The 17,961-nt window shown below is 38.2% G+C and overlaps 4 protein-coding genes across 4 annotated transcripts; 2 read left to right on the forward strand and 2 right to left on the reverse strand.

Annotated features, from left to right (window-relative positions):
* Positions 1-2,586: 2,586 nt before the first annotated feature.
* On the reverse strand, positions 2,587-3,427 carry LOC149678037 (uncharacterized). Its single transcript, XM_089836980.1, has 2 exons — positions 3,168-3,427; positions 2,587-3,099 (listed from the first exon to the last, which is right to left on the reverse strand). The coding sequence occupies exons 1-2, from the start codon at positions 3,425-3,427 to the stop codon at positions 2,901-2,903; spliced, it is 459 nt and encodes a 152-aa protein (XP_089693106.1). The 3' UTR covers positions 2,587-2,900.
* A 2,013-nt stretch (positions 3,428-5,440) lies between these two features.
* LOC149678038 (cytochrome P450 3A21-like) lies at positions 5,441-10,579 on the reverse strand. Its single transcript, XM_089837057.1, has 15 exons — positions 10,491-10,579; positions 9,888-9,987; positions 8,696-8,748; positions 8,505-8,601; positions 8,308-8,427; positions 7,801-7,889; positions 7,669-7,700; positions 7,495-7,608; positions 7,023-7,138; positions 6,806-6,938; positions 6,456-6,616; positions 6,293-6,381; positions 6,069-6,212; positions 5,839-6,004; positions 5,441-5,713 (listed from the first exon to the last, which is right to left on the reverse strand). Exons 1-15 carry the CDS (start codon positions 10,562-10,564, stop codon positions 5,639-5,641), a joined length of 1,563 nt encoding a protein of 520 aa, XP_089693183.1. The 5' UTR covers positions 10,565-10,579; the 3' UTR covers positions 5,441-5,638.
* Positions 10,580-11,538: 959 nt separating this feature from the next.
* On the forward strand, positions 11,539-13,236 carry LOC149678039 (uncharacterized). The gene is made up of 4 exons (XM_089836981.1): positions 11,539-11,820; positions 11,891-12,432; positions 12,764-13,125; positions 13,170-13,236. The coding sequence occupies exons 1-4, from the start codon at positions 11,589-11,591 to the stop codon at positions 13,234-13,236; spliced, it is 1,203 nt and encodes a 400-aa protein (XP_089693107.1). The 5' UTR covers positions 11,539-11,588.
* A 2,025-nt stretch (positions 13,237-15,261) lies between these two features.
* LOC149678040 (uncharacterized) lies at positions 15,262-17,388 on the forward strand. The gene is made up of 2 exons (XM_089836982.1): positions 15,262-15,286; positions 16,898-17,388. The coding sequence occupies exons 1-2, from the start codon at positions 15,262-15,264 to the stop codon at positions 17,386-17,388; spliced, it is 516 nt and encodes a 171-aa protein (XP_089693108.1).
* Positions 17,389-17,961: the final 573 nt, after the last annotated feature.

Here is a 17,961-nt window from a genome sequence, read left to right on the forward strand (position 1 = left end):
TGTTTGGGGGTCGAAATTCATATCAATTTCAAATGAACCTTCGCCTTATGTTGGGCGCTGGTTGAGTTAATGCTTGGTAAATGAGTTCCCCAATGGGCATGACGAACCCAGTCACGCATGACGACATCAAGAGTAGCGATGGCACAAACAACATCTCCAGCTTTAATGGATCCACACTGTCCTGGGGTTTCTCCCAGACATTACGATGATAGACAATGTACTTGCATTCGATATGAAGGTACTCGTAGGGCAGCGAATCCGACAAGGTACCCAACCTGAAAACGAAGTAACCTTGTCCATTAGGTCACAATTCCAAACGGTAATAAGAATCAGGTTCATTAATAGATCATCGCCTCTCGGATTATTTGCCTCTGTTGTATCAAGTTCAGTAAACAATTTGCGTATAAGTGTAATGACATACTTTTGGTTGATAATTTCTTGAAGGTCTGAGGAAACGTTCCGATGAATCAAGTAGAACATGGGCGCTTGAAGGAACGGCTTGCTGGAATAATGCAATTCAACTTTTCCTCGCGAAAATAACTGCAAGGCGTAGCAACAACCGTAAACGAGCAATCTGTCGCTAGTTAGAAAGACTGTTCTCCTTTCAGACACGTCCGTGAACAATTTTTCATCAAAGGCATCAGTCACCGATTCCAAATAGGTTTCATCCAAATTCATAATTTTGCCGAATTTCTCTCCCAAAAATTTGCTATCCACCTGTGGGCGATTAAAGATGATGGCGAAGATGGTTTAGCTATTCGAGGTGGAGGTGTTATTATCAAAAGTTTATGAGCTATGTTCCATAAGTATGACACTTCCTATACTTCGTAATGCTAGAGACTTATAGCTCACGACCTGAGAACCGACTACACGTGGTTTTGCAGTTCATCTTCCTGTTTAGTCTGTACTAAACCTTTGACAGCGGCCCACCAGGCGTCGGTTTACGACTCACGAGGATCTATGACCTACCTCGATCACTTCATGACAAGCTCTCAATAACCAGTGACAAACTTATGCAACACATCTTATGAATTTATGTTATTATCAAATAGCAAAGTCCAGCAAGTGTAAAACATTTTGGTCTTACGAGCGTTTGCAAGATGCGATGTTCTGAGGCATTCTTAACGAGTCGGGGTCTAACATTTTCCTGCCTTTCCAAATCATCCAAAGTTTCAATTTTGTCGTAGACGGTATTAGAGGCGTCGGCGCTGTAGTGACTCAAAACGTTCCACAACAAAACGGTTTGGGAAATGAGCCAGAAGAAGTACAAAAATGTAGATGGCAAATTTCGAGGCGATAAGTGAGGAATGCCTAAACCCATAATTAAAAGGTGCAAGTGGTTTTCGTCAACATAATGGTCAAACTGAAAACTGCACGAATGGCTTACTTTTAGTAATTAGAATTGAATTTAATAAAAGCAGGTCAGTCAGGAATCGAAAGATGAACCAATGGTTCTTGTTTAACCCAACACAATTCCGCTCTCCATTACGAAACAGCAATTTTCCAATCAAGGCGTTCATGAACCACATTCCGACAGTGGTGATTGCCAAAGCCACGAAGACCTACAATCAACAAAAGGAATCAATTGCTATGGTCACAATATCTTTCGGTGTACGTTTTACAACCAAACTCTCACCGAACTTTCAAATGGTAGAATTTTGGTATTCGCTGAAAATACTTGTCGAGCTTGAGGAGCCCCTGAAACGATTAGACTCGAAGCAGCATCAATTGGCGTGGTAAAACTGTAGGATTCCAGATATTTCGATCCCACAAATCCCGTTTGCTTCAAGACGATGTCAGATCCCTGCAATTATCATCTCAAAATATTAACTAGTACATAATAATATAATAATTGGATTGTAATTTAAAAGTGACAATGTAGGCTAGTCAAGGAACGTTATCACTGACCTCTCCGATGTATCCGGTCCCCTTATAATCGAACACATCCTCGTTGCTAAATTCCACTAATTCCTCGCTAAAATTTAAATTGAAATAATTAATACGTGAAATATTACCCGATGTAGCAATTTGACCTGATATTTAAGAACTTGCGCAATCTGTTGGCTGTCCCGATGAAACTTTCGCTAATGGCGCCATACAAGCTCGTCTAAAGCAAATATATAATGCTATAATTATTTACAAAAGTAAATAAAAACAATTATAAATAAAAATTAAAGATTTATTTTAATGAGAACATCTTTACGTCTAGAACACCGATTTTAAGAGCCATTCGCGCTGTGCGTCAACGTCTCGAGACGCGCGTCATGGTGTGTTTGCGTGAAGATTACACTAAATTACATAGGAATCGATATGAAATATTTAAAGTGCACTTATAGCATAAAATAGAGAAAGAATAAAGCTTTTGTATAACAAGATTAAAATAGGTTTTTCTATCGATTCCAATTGAGAAACAATGGGTATGGTAATTGGTATGAAGGTGCACGAATGAGGACAAAAAGATTCGAAAAGGTATTGACTCATCAAGTGTGTAACATTACTACTTATATTAGATAACAGGGATCGATTCGGGCAATTGTTTTATCGCGTTTTTACTGTTTCATTGTAGCATGCACCATTTGGGCCGAACTGTATAGTTTAGGGTTGAAATTTTGTAAATTGTTCCAGAAAGTAACGCGAAGCTACGTGTAAGTGGTACAGAAAACTTCATAGAGAACTCGAAACAACTTTCTTTTTGAAATAATATGGATACAGAATATGCTATAAACATAAGGAATATTGCGTAACATAAGTGAATTAAGTGTCTTCCTAATCGATGTGCAGATCAAAATGTTTATAACTAAATTACAGAATTCGTAACAAAAGTTCATTGTTCGAAGATGAATTGTTCACCACAATTTCAAATTAATTGTTTTTCATTTTGTTGGACACTGGTTGTTATGTTAATTATGTTTCCCAAAGGAGATGAAGAAACCAGCTACGCACGACATCATTACGAGTAGAGAAGGCACAATCAAAATTTCCAAGTTTAATGGTTCCACATTGTCCTGGGGTTTCTCCCAAACATTGCGATGGTAGACAATGTACTTGCATGTGAAATGAAGATAATCGTAAGGGCGCGAGTCGAACAACGCTCCCAATCTGAAATCGAAATGACGAATAAACCATGAAGTGTCAACAATTATTTACTTTCTATCGTAATGACGTACTTTTGGTTGATAATTTCTTGAAGGTCCGAGGAAACGTTCCGGTAAATCATGAAGAACATGGGCGATTGAAGGAAAGGCTTGTTTGAAAAGTGCAATTCCACTTTACCTCGCGATAGTAACTGCAATTCGTAGCAACACCCGTAGAGTAGCATTCTATCGTTGGTCAGTAAGACTGTTTTCCTCTCGGACACATCCATGTACAGTTTCTCGTTAAGGATATCTTCCACCGATTCCAAATAGATTTCATCCAACTTCATCATGTTGTCAATTTTCTGTCCCAGCAATTTGCTATTCACCTATGAAGTGATTTAAAGAGATCCTTGCGGTTAATCAAAATATTCCTCTACTCCATTGTAATGGTTTAATTCTTCAGATGTATGTACTAATGATTTACTTACTAGCGTTTGCAAGAGACGGTGCTCCGAGGTGTTTCTCAGGAGTCTCGGTCTAACATTTTCCTGTCTTTCCAAGTCGGCCAAAGTTTCAATTTTGTCATAGACGGTTGTGGAGGCGTCTGCGCTGTAGTGACTTAAGACGTTCCACAACAAAATGGTTTGCGCAATCAGCCATGAGAAATACAGAAATGCAGACGGCAAATTTCGAGGCCATAAGTGAGGAATGCCTAAACCGATACTTATACATTATAGGGTTATGAATAAAATTGTACACAAGAATTTCTCACTTTTCGTAATTAGAGGTGAATTTAGTAGAAGTATGTCAGTCAGGAATCGAAAAATGAGCCAATTTTTCGTGTTTAATCCAATGAAATTCCGCTCTCCATTACGAGATATCAATTTCTCGATCAAGGCGTTCATGAACCACATTCCGACGGTGGTAATTGCCAAAGCTACGAAAACCTGCAACATTCATTTTAGTGCGAGTCATTTATCGTATCCAATTTACTGCCGAGGTCGTCTCTCTGTTTTGGACCCCAACAAAGCTATTGCAATTCTCTTACCGAATTCTGAAGCTGCAGAATGGTGTTGGCTGAAAATATTTGTCGAGCTTGAGGAGCACCGGAAATGATCAGACTTGACGCGGCATCAACTGGTGTGCTGAAAATGTAGGAATTCAGATATTTCGTTCTGACAATGCCCGTCTGCATCAAGACGAGGTCCGATCTCTAAAAATACGCAATCAAAATATTATTAGCAATTTAGGAAATCTATAACTCGATAACTCCTAAATAATGTCACTAACCATGCCTATGTATCCGGTCCCTTTATACCCCAAGAGATCATCGCTACTGAACTCAACTAGCTCCTCACTAATTAAAAATTAAACTTAATATTGAAAATGTTAATAATTAACCGTGTTTAATAGGTAATATGACCTTATATTTACGAACTTCCGCAATCTGTTTGCTGTGCCAATGTAACTTTCACTGATAGTGGCACTCATGGTCGTCTGTATGGTATTATTGCGAGAAATTAAGTAATTAATTCGTTTAATCCGTTCTCAATTAAGACATATTTTAGTATAAAAACATATTTACGTCTAAAACACCAATTTTGAGAGCCATTTGTGCTTCAAGAACTACGTCACTACTGATCTACAGACACATAGGGGCTAATATATTTAGACCTAAGCTTTGCAAAAATCTAAGAACTTGAAGGACTTAAAGCGACCAACACAAGTACATTTCTCTTCTACCGTTAAAAAACTATACCCACCAATTTTATATCCTTAGATTCCGATACGATTTTTTCTATCTATTATAAGGGCGAGATAATTGGTATGCTAATTGTTGTGAAGATAATTAACCTAGTGCACGAATGAGGACAAGGACAAGACGATCCTAGAACGATTTTGCTCATCGCGTGCGTGAAATAGCTCGATCTTTATGTCGTGGTTCCTTGTTGTAGCTAGTGGCAGAGATATATAGTTTCGTGTTTCTAAACGACAGCCATCTGGGATTTCGCAATCTGGTTCAGATATGTGGACAATACATGTACGGGCACGGAAAATCCATATGAAACAGGGTGACAAGTGCATCCTGGGTTTAAACCACAGAGCTCAATGATGAAACGATTACTTCAAAGATATTACGTTGAATTGTTGTTCGCAAATCCTCAACATTCTGTTATTAAGTTGGTAGTATCAAAAGCGGATAAGGCTAATATTAAATTTAACCAATATTTTTTGTCTCATATTGTTTCGTTTTTCATTATATCCAATGACCACACTTAAATTAAACATCAAACCGCAATTTTATTTAATATCCCAATTAATACATAAAAAGTGTCTCATTGTGTTCTCCCATTAGTGTTAATTTTGCACTATCTGAAATTACTCATTATTCCATTAGACAATAATTGATAAGTACTGGTGAATTAAATAGTAATATTGGTATGCTGTTTAGCATGGAAGGCTAGTTAGGGTGGTCCAATGTTCTTTGCCTTGTAAATCACCGTGTACGACTCAATCTTGATACGAAGTTTTAAAAACATTGATTAAACCCTAGTTGTTCATTATCGCCTTTTAATAACATTCAATATAACATCCTCCATTTGTAAAACCACGGCGTTTTGATAAACAGTTGGAATCTGAAAAAACACAACGCAAATTTATTAGCGAATCAAATATAAATATGTTCAGTTTTAAAAGATATTTAGTTAACAATAAGTTTTAACATAAGTTCATAAGATATGTTGGCCATAAGTTGACTTACGTGTGTTTGGGCCGAAGGTGAGAACTTGAAATCTCTTAAGACGTGAAGTAAAGCAAATTTGACTTCGAGTAGAGCCAATCTTTGAGCTATGCACAGACGAGGTCCATTTCCAAACGGAAGGTAAGCGTAAGAGTTCGTATTTTCCAATTTGGAATCGTCCAGAAACCTAGTTGAAAAAGAGTTGAAAATGAGTCCATGGTCAATTCGATGACCAATGACAATTAAATTACCTTTCAGGGTCGAATTTCTCGGGATCCGGGAAGTTCTTGGGGTCGTGATGCATTGCGAAAATTGGGATTTCAACGATAAGTCCTTTTGGAATTTTCACACCGGTGTCCCCTAATTTCGTTTCTTTCGTACAGGTCCTTTCAACTCTGAAATTGGAAAATGTTTAGAAACAACGTGTTCGCTTACAGTTTTCTATGGCGGTTTAGGATAAAATTGAAGTCCTCACCTTGTCGCCGGAGGTGACAGTCTCAAAGTTTCGTCAATGCAGGCACCTAAGTATTTGGCATCATTCAAGGCGTCTTGGTCAAGCATTTTCTAAAGAAATTTTTTTTAAAAGGCGAGTAATTCAAAAATCAATATTGTTAATTGAATGAGACAAAAAAACCTACTCTATCTTTCCATATTCTGTCAACTTCTTCCAGAACTTTCTTCTGGCATTCGGGATTGGTCGCCAAGTAGTATGTGGCCGCTGTTAAAGTCGCCGCCGTCGAATCGTAACCCGCAATAAAGAACATGATAGTTTGTGCCAGAAACTCGGTTCGATTCAGCGCTATCAAAGACAAATAAAAGTATGGAGTAAGTAATTAGGAACTGGGAAAATGATTGAATGCTTCGCGGAGTGACTGCATTCCCATTACGATATACACTTTTCAAGTCTTTATCCCTTTCTCTGAAGAGAGAAATAATCCTCTCCCCCCTCCCCCCAAATAAAAAGGTGGTTTCGATCTATTTAACTTACGTTTCCTCTTGATGTCGTCAACTTGAGTAGGTACAGTGGTTCCCTTCTCAATGGCGGCTGCTTTTTCTCGAGCTTCGGCTTCCTCGTTAGCTTCCATGCTTTCAATTAGAATTTGCAAAAGATCGTGATATTCCTGCCAATGTTTACAAGAAAAGTTGTTATTCGTTAAAAAACGCCAATCAACTCGAAATTTGTTTAAAAATCTTATTCAGTGTACCCTCTTATTTCTTTTCCTATTTTCGACGATCGAGAGGGTCAGTTCTTCGAAGAATTGCATAGTATCGGCGGGAAAAATGGAAAAACCCAAGAGCCGGCCGAATCGTGGTAAAAGAACTGAAAAGAAACTAGATAGGTAAATAACAAAGCAACCTGAGACGGTTTGCTTCAAGTGCCTATTCTAGTAAAGTAACTATCGTCCAACCATGGATATGAATAAATACTAACGTATTATGGAATCCCATCCCAACTGGGCCAAAAGGCCGGCTACCAAATACGCGTTACACCCGAGGGGGAAGGAGCTATAGGTCACATGGGGAAAAGGAACTATATCTCTCCGGACATTGCTGAGTGGTGGGTTTGAAATTTTGCCCATGCGCAGAGAGAGAAAAAAATAAGTATTTCCCTCTCACTCACAAGGTTGGGGGGGGGGGTTAGGGGGTTCTAACCAAAAATAAATTAAGATGACTTACGTGCAATAAGAGTTTTATAATTGATGTCAACTGAAAATACACGTTTGGCGTGATAGACGAACTGGTTGTCAGGATCATTTTGAGAGTCTAATTTCGTCCCAAAGCCGACATTTGCTATTACAAAAAGAATTGTCAAATAATTGAAAAGTGGTGACAAGTTTGATCGAAACTTACCAATAACATCCAACGTGTAGCTTCCAAATATTCTGAAAACATCAAACAGAAACAATGTTAAAGTCTTTAATAACAACAGTAGTTCGATTTGATGACAATATTTATACATCGTTGACAATTACAAATACTAACCTTTTACAATCAACTGGTTTTCCACCCTCGGAATACTTCTTGAAGTTGGCCACTGCAGATTCGGCGCATTCGGTAACCAAAGGGAGGAACTGCCAAAAGATAATAACCAAGTTCTAATCGTGGAACACATTTTATGGGATGTACTATGCGCGTTATGTAGGGGGCTATGTCAAGAACTACATTTTGAAGTAGTAGCGTTACTATCTCCCGTAGTAGTGATTGGGCAATGTCATGTGACTAGCAGCGTGGAACGGTAAGATTCATCTGAAATGTCGAGACCCATTCGCAGCACACTGATAACGCTGCAAAATTCACGCGTGACCAGTATAGCTCTATTTGATGAAAGATCAGCTCGAGATAGGCCCCGCCCCTTCATAATGCATTGCGCATCCCTTTAAAATTAGGCTTAGCATGATAAAACCATATCAATGGCAGCTGATTTAATTAGTAAAATTCGCCACATTGCCAAGCTTCTACAAAACATAGTAAATTGGTAGATCTAAAAACCTTTTTGAGTTTTCCCGAGGAGAAGGCCGGTGTCATGGTGTTTCGCACGTTCTTCCATTGGTCACCACCCGGAAGTACAAACAACATGTTGTCATTTATGGGATTCCCGGAAATCAATACCTACAAAATGAAGAACAACATTCACAACGACCAAATTGTTTGTTAGCGTTGAAATTGCTTGAATGAAATTCACTCACTCTTCTTGTTGAAAAGTTACTAAATTCTTTGACCAAAATTTGTTTGACCAATTCCGGCTCAGCAACGTAAATAACGGGACTGGGTCCGTTGTAAGTTCTACAATTAAATCAAAATTAGTTAAAGTTTTCATTAATTGTAATTGAAATTAAATTGAAATTAAATTGAATTAGTACAAAGTTTTGTACGGTACCCGAAAACTCGGCCATATTTGTTGTACAGATCCTGATCAACTACGTGAAACAACTGAAATTAAATAAAACATTTTTATTTAAAAATACAATTAAAATTTCGATTATTTATTACTACAAGTGTTTTACCGCAATTTATAAAAATAAAACTTCGAAGATTGTTTGAAATTTAGGATTTAAAACAAAAGTTTAATATCGCTCTAACCGGGTTTTGTTTGAAAATGGTTCAATTTCGTGCATCGAGATGGCGCTATACCTCGTTAGCCCCTTTTCTTAAGCCATAGCTAACTCAATCATGCCCTACTGACGCGTGATTGAGGGAGCTACGCATTAGTAAACGATATATTAAGTTTTAGGATTCATGGCGCGGTATTTGATTGTCATTTTGGTAAAAGTTATTTAACAATGAGCTCGAATCTTTACATATCGAGGTCCTTGCTAATGTTTTTTTCGTGCATCTAAACAAGGTCACCCAAAGCTACGAAACTAAAATCTCCGCTTTATATAACAATGTATTATCTACAGGCAGGTAAAAATAACCAACTGATAAAGCATCTCATTTACGCCTACCTTATATCAAAACTATATAGATAAAAACAAGTAGTATTAAAGGGATAATGAAGTGGAAAAGCAAGTTCTTTTTAATTTATTACGGTTGTCGAAATATGCTTAAAAATATTAGGCTAACTCATAAATTTTCAAAGTTGCTAAACCTAACTCCTCCATTTTGCAAGAAATTTAGAAGATGGAAATTTCTTAAAAAAAGGGGAGGGAATTTAACGAGAATGTTTTGATGAGTTAGCTTTATGTTTTTACGCATATTTTAACACCCTTAATTTCAATTAAAAACAACATGTTTTTATACTTCATTATCCCTTTAAAGCGAACGTGAAAAGGTATAGGCGTGATATTTGTTTAAATGTATATCCATTGCGGTTCAAATACTCATAAAGACGACATTATGAGGGAAAATATACGCAGTTCAATAGTTCCCGCAATACAGATATTATTTTCCGTACCACAGAGCGAGCGACTAGGTTATGACCTCGGACTGCTTGTCCTTTCCGTTTTCAAAATATTTTAATTTTCAAATAACGATTTAACTAACTTTAATTTACTCATCTTCAAGCGTTTTAAACGATGAAAACCTTATGGTAGTCTAAACTTAATGACTTTTATAATTGTTAAGTGTACCTTTCTAGTCACGAGTCCAATGGCAGTTCCAATAAATGGTATTGGTGTATCGTAAGGAATAGACTTTCCAACCCAGTAATGATTATTTCGGAAATATATCCTAAAAATTAAACATTTCAGTAAAAGTGAATGCGAATTACAATCCCTTCAATCAGAAGGGGATAATACTAGAAGTATGACACTCTGTATCCTCTTAATACTTTAGTTATGTAACATGATTCTTCCCGGGCTCATGGCACCATTTTTGTTTGCTCTCCCTTGCTCATCAAACTTACTGCAGATGGGTAACTATAGCACCGTGCTAGGGTGAATTCTATAACTGTTTGGTATTTACTAAATCCTCAGCAATCAAGTAGACACAAACCTTGATTGTCTTGACGTGGCTGGGACAAAAACCCACAAGCGCATGCATGCGCCTTGGCAAATAGTTAAGCACAGCTTATAGAGTAATGATGAGGGGAACTATTTACATGGCGTATGTGATTCGGTTTAGTAACCTTGCGCACTCCAAATGTAAAATGATGTTGGGAAGAATCATGTTACAATTACCGGGCCAACTTTGTGTAGCACAATTCTCTCTTATATACTTATGTAATTACTTACCAATATCCAACTACAATGGCGACTAGGGCGCCCAGTACAGCGCCAACAACTTGCAATAATCCAAGTACATCCATGGTGCCACGAAGAAGCCGACTGTAAAACCTCGACTCGAAAACTCAGACTGCTTATTTAAATATAATAAGATTATATAATCTAGTCCTTGAGGCTTATATAAAGCCATGTTTTTGAATTGTGTCGATGATAGCAAATCGTTGCTTATATTAATTCAAGATAAGGATAGGCGTATTAGTTCGTCTCTAGTGTGACGCCGTTGCAAAGTGTTTTTGATAATTAGAAATTGGAATACAGATATAGATAAACCGTTGAGTGACAATCAAATGAATAAAAATAGCCCCCGATTTTGAGGATTAAAGATTTTATATAGGCCTATAATATGTAAAATCAGATTGAATATTAAATAAAACGTTTATGTAACATAACATTATACTTTAAAAAACCTCCTTTAAAAGGTTTGTAAAAAGAAAATTATAAATGATAATTAGAACATTTAATTATTCTTAAAAACTACCAAGGACTAGTGCGCCACCTGCCATTGCTTTAGTGGCGTCTGCTAGCCAGAACCTCTTACCCTTACCCCTCTCAGCCTGCGAGAATTCAACCAATCATGTTTGGGGTAAATGGTTCGGTTCTATTAAGGTGTAGGAAAATTATCATACAAAGTTTATTTTGAGAAAATGGATTATTTCTTTGTTTTTATATTGATTACGTTTCTTATGAAATATTAGGAACATCCTTGGATCTTAACCTTGAGAGAACGCCAAGAGCTACGCAACGTCACATCATCCTTCCTGTTACGTTATTTCTGTCTTACTAGAAACATCCTTGGCTTTTAACCTCTCGAAAACTCCGATGTTCACCTTTTACGACTTCAATTCTTTTCGAAACCAGTTATCAAATTAGAGAGAGAGGGGGAGAGAGAAGGAGAGAGAAAGAGAGAGAAAGAGAGAGAAAGAGAATGAGAGAGAGAGAAAGAGAGAGACACTCTGTCGGCCAACAAGTTTCTCGGCGCATCCTTAACAATACCATACCAATCTTTGTATCAACCGGATCTGTTAGTTTTCTCTCTTAGCGTTCAACATGGTTTATAACGAAACCCTGAGATTGTACACTTTAAGCCAGGATGAATACGAAGCGTTGAAAATATCCACTTACAGTCAAGATGAAATAGAAGTTTTATATAAAGGTATTCCAATTTACGTCAATATTTTGTTGTTAGTAATTGGTGTCGTTTTGAACTCGACGAGCGTCGTTGTCTTTAGTCGACCGCAAATGAAATCGGTTTTCAATTTTCTACTGGCACTTTTAGAAGGTAAGACAACCTGTCCGTTTAATTTCACTTTGAACAAATGATGAATTTATTTTTCGAAATTCAATTTCAGGAATTAACATCGTTTTGTACTTGACAATGATTCCGGGCATCACAGCGTACTGCTTTCCAATATTAATTGTGGATTACTACTTTGTGTTGGTTCACTACATAAATCAGTGCGTTGTTATAGGCGTGTCTTGCGTGTCCAATTGGTTAACGGTGACAATCAGCGTCTTTCGATTCATCGCTGTCACGTGGCCTCTAGCTTCGATGACGCTCTGCACCAAACGAAGGGCTTACTATTGCCTCATCGGCATTTCAGTGGTTGCCACGCTTATGTTCGCGACTGGTCTAAGTCTGTGTACAGTGTCTTTGACCACCGTAAATATCGAAGTGAACGCGACGTTGATTCGTCAATATGAACTGTATACATTCGGTTTTAATTTCAATATGATTAGCGAAAGAGCGGCTACTACACTCTTCGGTTGGCTACATTTATTGGCTTACACGGTGCCCTGTTTGGTGACTGTTTTGGTTACGGTGTCTCTACTGTTTAATTTGTGGAGGGCCCGAATTAGGAGAAAATCCTTGGTGCACAAATCTACAACCTCGGTAAGTTTGAACGCAATATGACTCAGCAGTAATACATAAATTTCTTCGAGTTCAAATACATTAGGCGTGGCGTCACGGGTGAACGTTTCCACACCTCCTCCCCTTTAGTTCAAGCAGAAATGCCCTGAAAATGGCAAGTTAGAGATTCCAAATAAGGGAAATTTATGTATTGCTGGGATCAATGTTAGTGCAATTCAACGCAACATGGGAACAATCATAAACATTCTTTAGGAGATAAGCATTTTTGCCAATAGAAAGTGTCACGCGTTTGATGCTTACCTTTTACGTTACTAATGTTGACATGGAGAAGTTTAATGGCTTTCCTTGACAGGTTAACAACGTGTCCAATTCGACCGTGACGCGATCAAGGACGACGGAAAAACGCGTCACGTTGACTTTACTCTTGGTGATTGCGCTGCAAATCGTAGCTCATGGTCCAACTTCCGTCGCTTACGCCATCCTAGTCATTTATTCTGACGCCAGAGCTGTTCCAACATTCTTGATGGAATTAGAATCTTCCAAATTCTTAGTGCTCGTTTCCAACTTCTTGACTTTTTTCGTTTACTTGATCATGAGTAACAAGTTTCGTCAGACGCTGCTTCGGCGTAATGGTTCTGCAAAGACACTGGACACCAGTAGCAAGGAATCAAACTTGACAATCTACGGGAGTAGCCTGACTGTGACATCTCATATGTAATGTTATTAATGTAAGAACTCGTGACTCGAAGACTTTACAGTTTAAAAACAGTAATCCACGTTGACAAGAACGAATCAGTTCAACCGATTCGAGGTTTAGAAAACTAGTTTGCTAGAGAACATTGTATTGCGTTTGTTTTGACATTCTTAAGTAGAATGGAAGAATATGGTTTACTTAATTAGAATAAAGAATAATAATAATAATCTAAGATTTTTGTCTATTTGCCTCTTCTGCCACAGCTAACCGACAGCGCCCTCTACTAACTACTGAGAAAGGAAGCATTAAACAGGTGTTGTAAAATGGACTTATATTTGAGAAAGTGGTTTCTTACGTTTCTTTTGAAATATTAGAAACATCCTTGGATCTTGACCTTGAGAGGACGTCAAGCGCCTTTTGCCTTGTATACTGTTTTAAAAACCAGACGTTAAATTAAGAGAGACAAATTTCTTAATGAGTGCGTATCATCATTACTGCTAGGTTACTTCGGCCTTACTAGAAACATCCTTGGCTTTTAACCTCACGAAAACTCCGATGTTCACCTTTTACGACTTAAATTCTTTTCGAAACCAGTTATCAAATTAGAGAGATAGAGACACTGTCTGCCAAAAAGTTTCTCGGAGCATCATAACCATTAGAATCTTTGTATCAACCGGATCTGTTAGTTTTCTCTCTTAGCGTTCAACATGTCTTATAACGAAACCCTGAGATTGTACACTTTAAACCCGGCTCAATACGAAGCTCTGAAGCCATTCATTTATAGTCGAGATAAATTAGAAATTCTTTATAAAGGTATTCCAATTTACGTCAATATCTTGTTGTTAGTAATCGGTGTCGTTTTGAACTCGACGAGCGTCGTTGTCTTTAGTCGACCGCAAATGAAATCGGTTTTCAATTTTCTACTGGCACTTTTAGAAGGTAAGACAATCTGACCGTTTAATTTGACTTTAAAAAATGATGAATTTATTTTTCGAAATTCATTTTCAGGAATTAACACAGTTTTGTATTTGACAATGATTCCTGGCCTCACAGCGTACTGCTTTCCAATAATAATTCCGGATTATTACTTTATGTTGGTTCACTACATAAATCAGTGCTTCGTTATAGGCGTGTCTTGCGTAACAAATTGGTTAACGGTGACCATCAGCGTGTTTCGATTCATCGCTGTCACGTGGCCTCTAGCTTCGATGACGCTCTGCACCAAACGAAGGGCTTACTATTGCCTCGCCGCCATTTCAGTGGCTGCAATAATTATTTTAGGGACTTCTTTAAGTCTGTATAAAGTTTCTTGGAGCACCGTAAAAATCGAAGAGAACGCGACGCTGATTCGCCAATTTGAACTGTATACATTCGGTATTAATTCCAATATGATTAGCGAAAGAGCGGCTACTACACTCTTTGGTTGGCTACATTTATTGGCTTACACGGTGCCCTGTTTGGTGACAGTTTTGGTTACGGTGTCTTTACTGTTTAATTTGTGGAGGGCCCGAATTTGGAGAAAATCCTTGGTGCACAAATCTACAACCTCGGTAAGTTGGACGAAATTGGAGTAGAAACGCAATATCGTTCAGTGTTATTTGAAACATTCCTTGGGAAATTAGCATTATTGGCAACGGAAAGTGTCAAGCGTTTGACGGTTTCTTATTACGTTACTAATGCTTATACTGAGAAGTTTAATGGCTTTCCTTGACAGGTTAACAACGTGCCCAATTCGAGTGTGACGCGATCACGGACGACGGAAGAGCGCGTCACGGTGACTTTACTCTTGGTGATTGCGCTGCAACTCGTGGCGCATGGTCCAACTTCCGTCGCTTACGCCATCGTCGTCATTTATTCTGACGTTAGAGCTGTTCCAACATTCTTGATGGAATTAGAATCTTCCAAATTCTTAGTGCTCGTTTCCAACTTCTTGACGTTTTTCGTTTACTTAACCATGAGTAACAAGTTTCGTCAAACGCTGCTACGGCGTAACGGTTCTGCCAAGTCACGAAACACAAGTAGCAAGGAATCCAACTTGTCAATCTACGGGAGTAGCGTGACCGTGACATCTCATATGTAATGTTATTAATGTAAGAACGTGTGACTCGAAAGATGCCTAGCGTCGACCTTGGACAAACAGTAATCCACGTGAGAAGATGGAATCATTTCAAGCCGTTCACGGTTTAAAAAAACTATAAAATGCGTCTCCTTCACGATAAAATTAACAGAAAATATTTTTGGTTAATTTTCTTAACGACTTTGGTGTCAGGTCTCGTGTTCTCCCATCGTGTTCACTTTGCATTATCTGTAAATACTCATTATTCAACTAGAGGATAAGTGTACACTCTCTCTTGCTGATAAAACACATTGTATTGTATATGATTTCACATTCGTAACTAGAATGAAAGAAAATGGTTTACTTCCCAAAAATAAAGGATATTTTTAACAACAATAATAATAATCTAAGCTTTTTGTCTATGAAGGAATGTCCGCACTAAGCCTGCGGCTTACAAGTGGGTCTATTTACAATGCAAAGAGGGGTGGTGGCTTTCTCCCTCTGCCACAGCTAACCGACAGCGCCCTATGCTAACTATTACCGCTAATCTCAGCAACTTTCCCAGGTTTTCCACCCGGTTTCACAGTCCGGGATCCCTCTTGCTGAGACTCTAAGCCATAACCGCTATGTCACCACACCTTTAAAAATGCAAACCCCACATTTAATATCAATCAAGTTTTAGCAACTTTTAAGTCGCTGGGTTAAGGCGGTTGCAACTTTGCATTGAAGAAAATACGATTCTGCGACATTCAAACTAGCCCGAAACTAGTTGACGACAATCATAGTCTTCTTGCATGGTAGCATGCTACCGCGTTGTCGTTCACGATTTTCTCTTACAATTTCTTAAACTCTCTAATGTTTAAATCGAGACCCCAATACATATTTCGGTGTAATTTCATAAAAAAAAAGAAGTTAGGAAGTGTCGCCATATAGAACGGATATCTGAAAAGGGAGAGCTTGTACGCGTTATCTTCGAAAATCAGTTTCCGCTTACGAATGTATTTAAAGGAGCGGATATGTCACCGCGAGCGTTAGACCTTGCAAGTATCTGCCGTGACGAGTGACCAAGATTCGAAATACCAAGTTAGTAAACCTTTAAATATATTACGATTTGAAATATCAGCGGATATTGAAACTATAGGCTCTGATAGGAATACATACAGATTTACTTTACTTGCAATTTGTAACTTGGCATTTTCTGGGCGGTGATTTCATTGGTGCTCTCAGGCGCATAAGGGGCAACGCGCAGCGAGATAGAGGATTCGCTAGTTAAAATTCGTCATACCAGGGATAGATTTAATTTTAGAAGTAGGAAAGGAGAACAGTGAAATCTGGGTGCGCGTCAAAGTCCCGGACCCCCTTCCCCCACGGGACGGGGCGGGGAGAATGAAAGATGAGGCGGGAGGGTCATAGCGACAGAGGTAAAAAGGAATTACTTATTTTTCGCCGTCCCCGTCAGCAACATCATCAAAACGTAGTTGAGCCAATAAGATAATTTAAACTTTTCGTTACGTGTTGGAGGGAAGGGCTCTATACTGGGTGGTCTATGAGTCGGACTGAATTAAATACTAACCGTTCCGTTCTCCATTCCTACTTCTAAAATTAAATCTATGACTGGTCATACATAATATTAATCTGCCTAGATACATCAAGTGAAAATGACTACACAATGATTCCAATTAGGTATATGTATTCCTGGTCGTAATCGTAAGTGCGATTTCTTACTTTTTCCACAGTGACGTCATCAAGATTTTCCTTGCTGGCGATCCAGCTCACCTTCGCAATCTTAACGTTGCAAGACGCGAGAGTCGACGCTGTGTGTTGCAATGTCGCGTGCTATTACGGAGGCATCGCGAATTTGTGCAACGATTGCACGAAAGGAACGCCATTTTGCGGGAATGGCCGGTGTAATATCTTCGCCTGCAATTGCGCCAGGGGTTGCCGTCAGGGCGTAGGATGTCGCAATTGCCGAGCCAAAAGATCCATCGGCAACGAGACGTTAGTCCCGACCGAATTGCCACTCTTGGATACGGAAACGCATTTGGACCAGATTTTCGAACAATACGACAAAAATGGCAACGGTCTTTTAGAATTTGATGAGGTTCGGGAATTTGCCTTGAAGAAACATTCCATTAGCAAGAGACACGTGGTCAAAATTGATGAAGAATTCGCTCTAATGGACACCAATATGGACGGATTCATTTCCAGATACGAAATTGATCAATAAATAACTTTTCTAATGACAATAGGGCATAATATTAGTATCTATATATAATTATGTATTAAACAATTTATTTGAATAAACCTCAGATTTAGAAGGAAAATTATATTTTTTATTTCGATAGAGACATTTTTCTTTTTAACAAATTTTAGGTTGTGACATTTTTTTCGACTTTAACTTGATAGCTAATTTAGAGTCGTGTGGTAAAAACGAAATGAAGCCTGTGATTAAATTCGGTTTATCCTTAAATAGTCTCTTGACACGTTTTATCAAATCCGCCAATAAGAGTCTAGAACGGAATTGTGAAACAAAAATAGCGTGTAGGTTGAAAAGTTTTTCACGACCCATCGCAGACATACTCGCTCACACACTTTCATTTATATCTATACACTTTTGATTAAACTCAACTTCTTCTAACAGGGTTCGTAGTACAATCTTCGAAAAACTGAATTCCATCAGGCTGTGTCTTTCAACACAGCATAAACCGCACTTGTATATAACTTTAAATTTATTCGCAACAAAACCACTTGAAATTTATCTGGATATCTAATTTTACGAATTTTTCCAGATTTTTACGAA

Source organism: Phalangium opilio, unplaced genomic scaffold (assembly GCF_054372755.1).
Source record: "Phalangium opilio isolate 3A_F unplaced genomic scaffold, DU_Popi_V2 ptg000042l_1, whole genome shotgun sequence".
Lineage (NCBI taxonomy): Eukaryota > Metazoa > Arthropoda > Arachnida > Opiliones > Phalangiidae > Phalangium > Phalangium opilio.

Bases quoted from the DNA above. Each gene is read 5' to 3' on its own strand.
- LOC149678040 (XM_089836982.1), top strand. From the start codon at position 15,262: ATGGAATCATTTCAAGCCGTTCACG. The intron at 15,287-16,897 runs GTTTAAAAAAAC...CTTTTTCCACAG, and splicing joins ATCATTTCAAGCCGTTCACG to TGACGTCATCAAGATTTTCC.
- LOC149678037 (XM_089836980.1), bottom strand. From the start codon at position 3,427: ATGATGAAGTTGGATGAAATCTATTTGGAATCGGTGGAAGATATCCTT. The intron at 3,100-3,167 runs GTACGTCATTAC...TTTCGATTTCAG, and splicing joins CAAGAAATTATCAACCAAAA to ATTGGGAGCGTTGTTCGACT.
- LOC149678039 (XM_089836981.1), top strand. From the start codon at position 11,589: ATGGTTTATAACGAAACCCTGAGATTGTACACTTTAAGCCAGGATGAA. The intron at 12,433-12,763 runs GTAAGTTTGAAC...TTTCCTTGACAG, and splicing joins TGCACAAATCTACAACCTCG to GTTAACAACGTGTCCAATTC. The intron at 13,126-13,169 runs GTAATGTTATTA...AAGACTTTACAG, and splicing joins CTGACTGTGACATCTCATAT to TTTAAAAACAGTAATCCACG.
- LOC149678038 (XM_089837057.1), bottom strand. From the start codon at position 10,564: ATGGATGTACTTGGATTATTGCAAGTTGTTGGCGCTGTACTGGGCGCC. The intron at 7,609-7,668 runs GTAAGTTTCGAT...TTTTTGTAATAG, and splicing joins CTACACGTTGGATGTTATTG to CAAATGTCGGCTTTGGGACG. The intron at 6,939-7,022 runs GTACACTGAATA...AAACATTGGCAG, and splicing joins ATAGGAAAAGAAATAAGAGG to GAATATCACGATCTTTTGCA.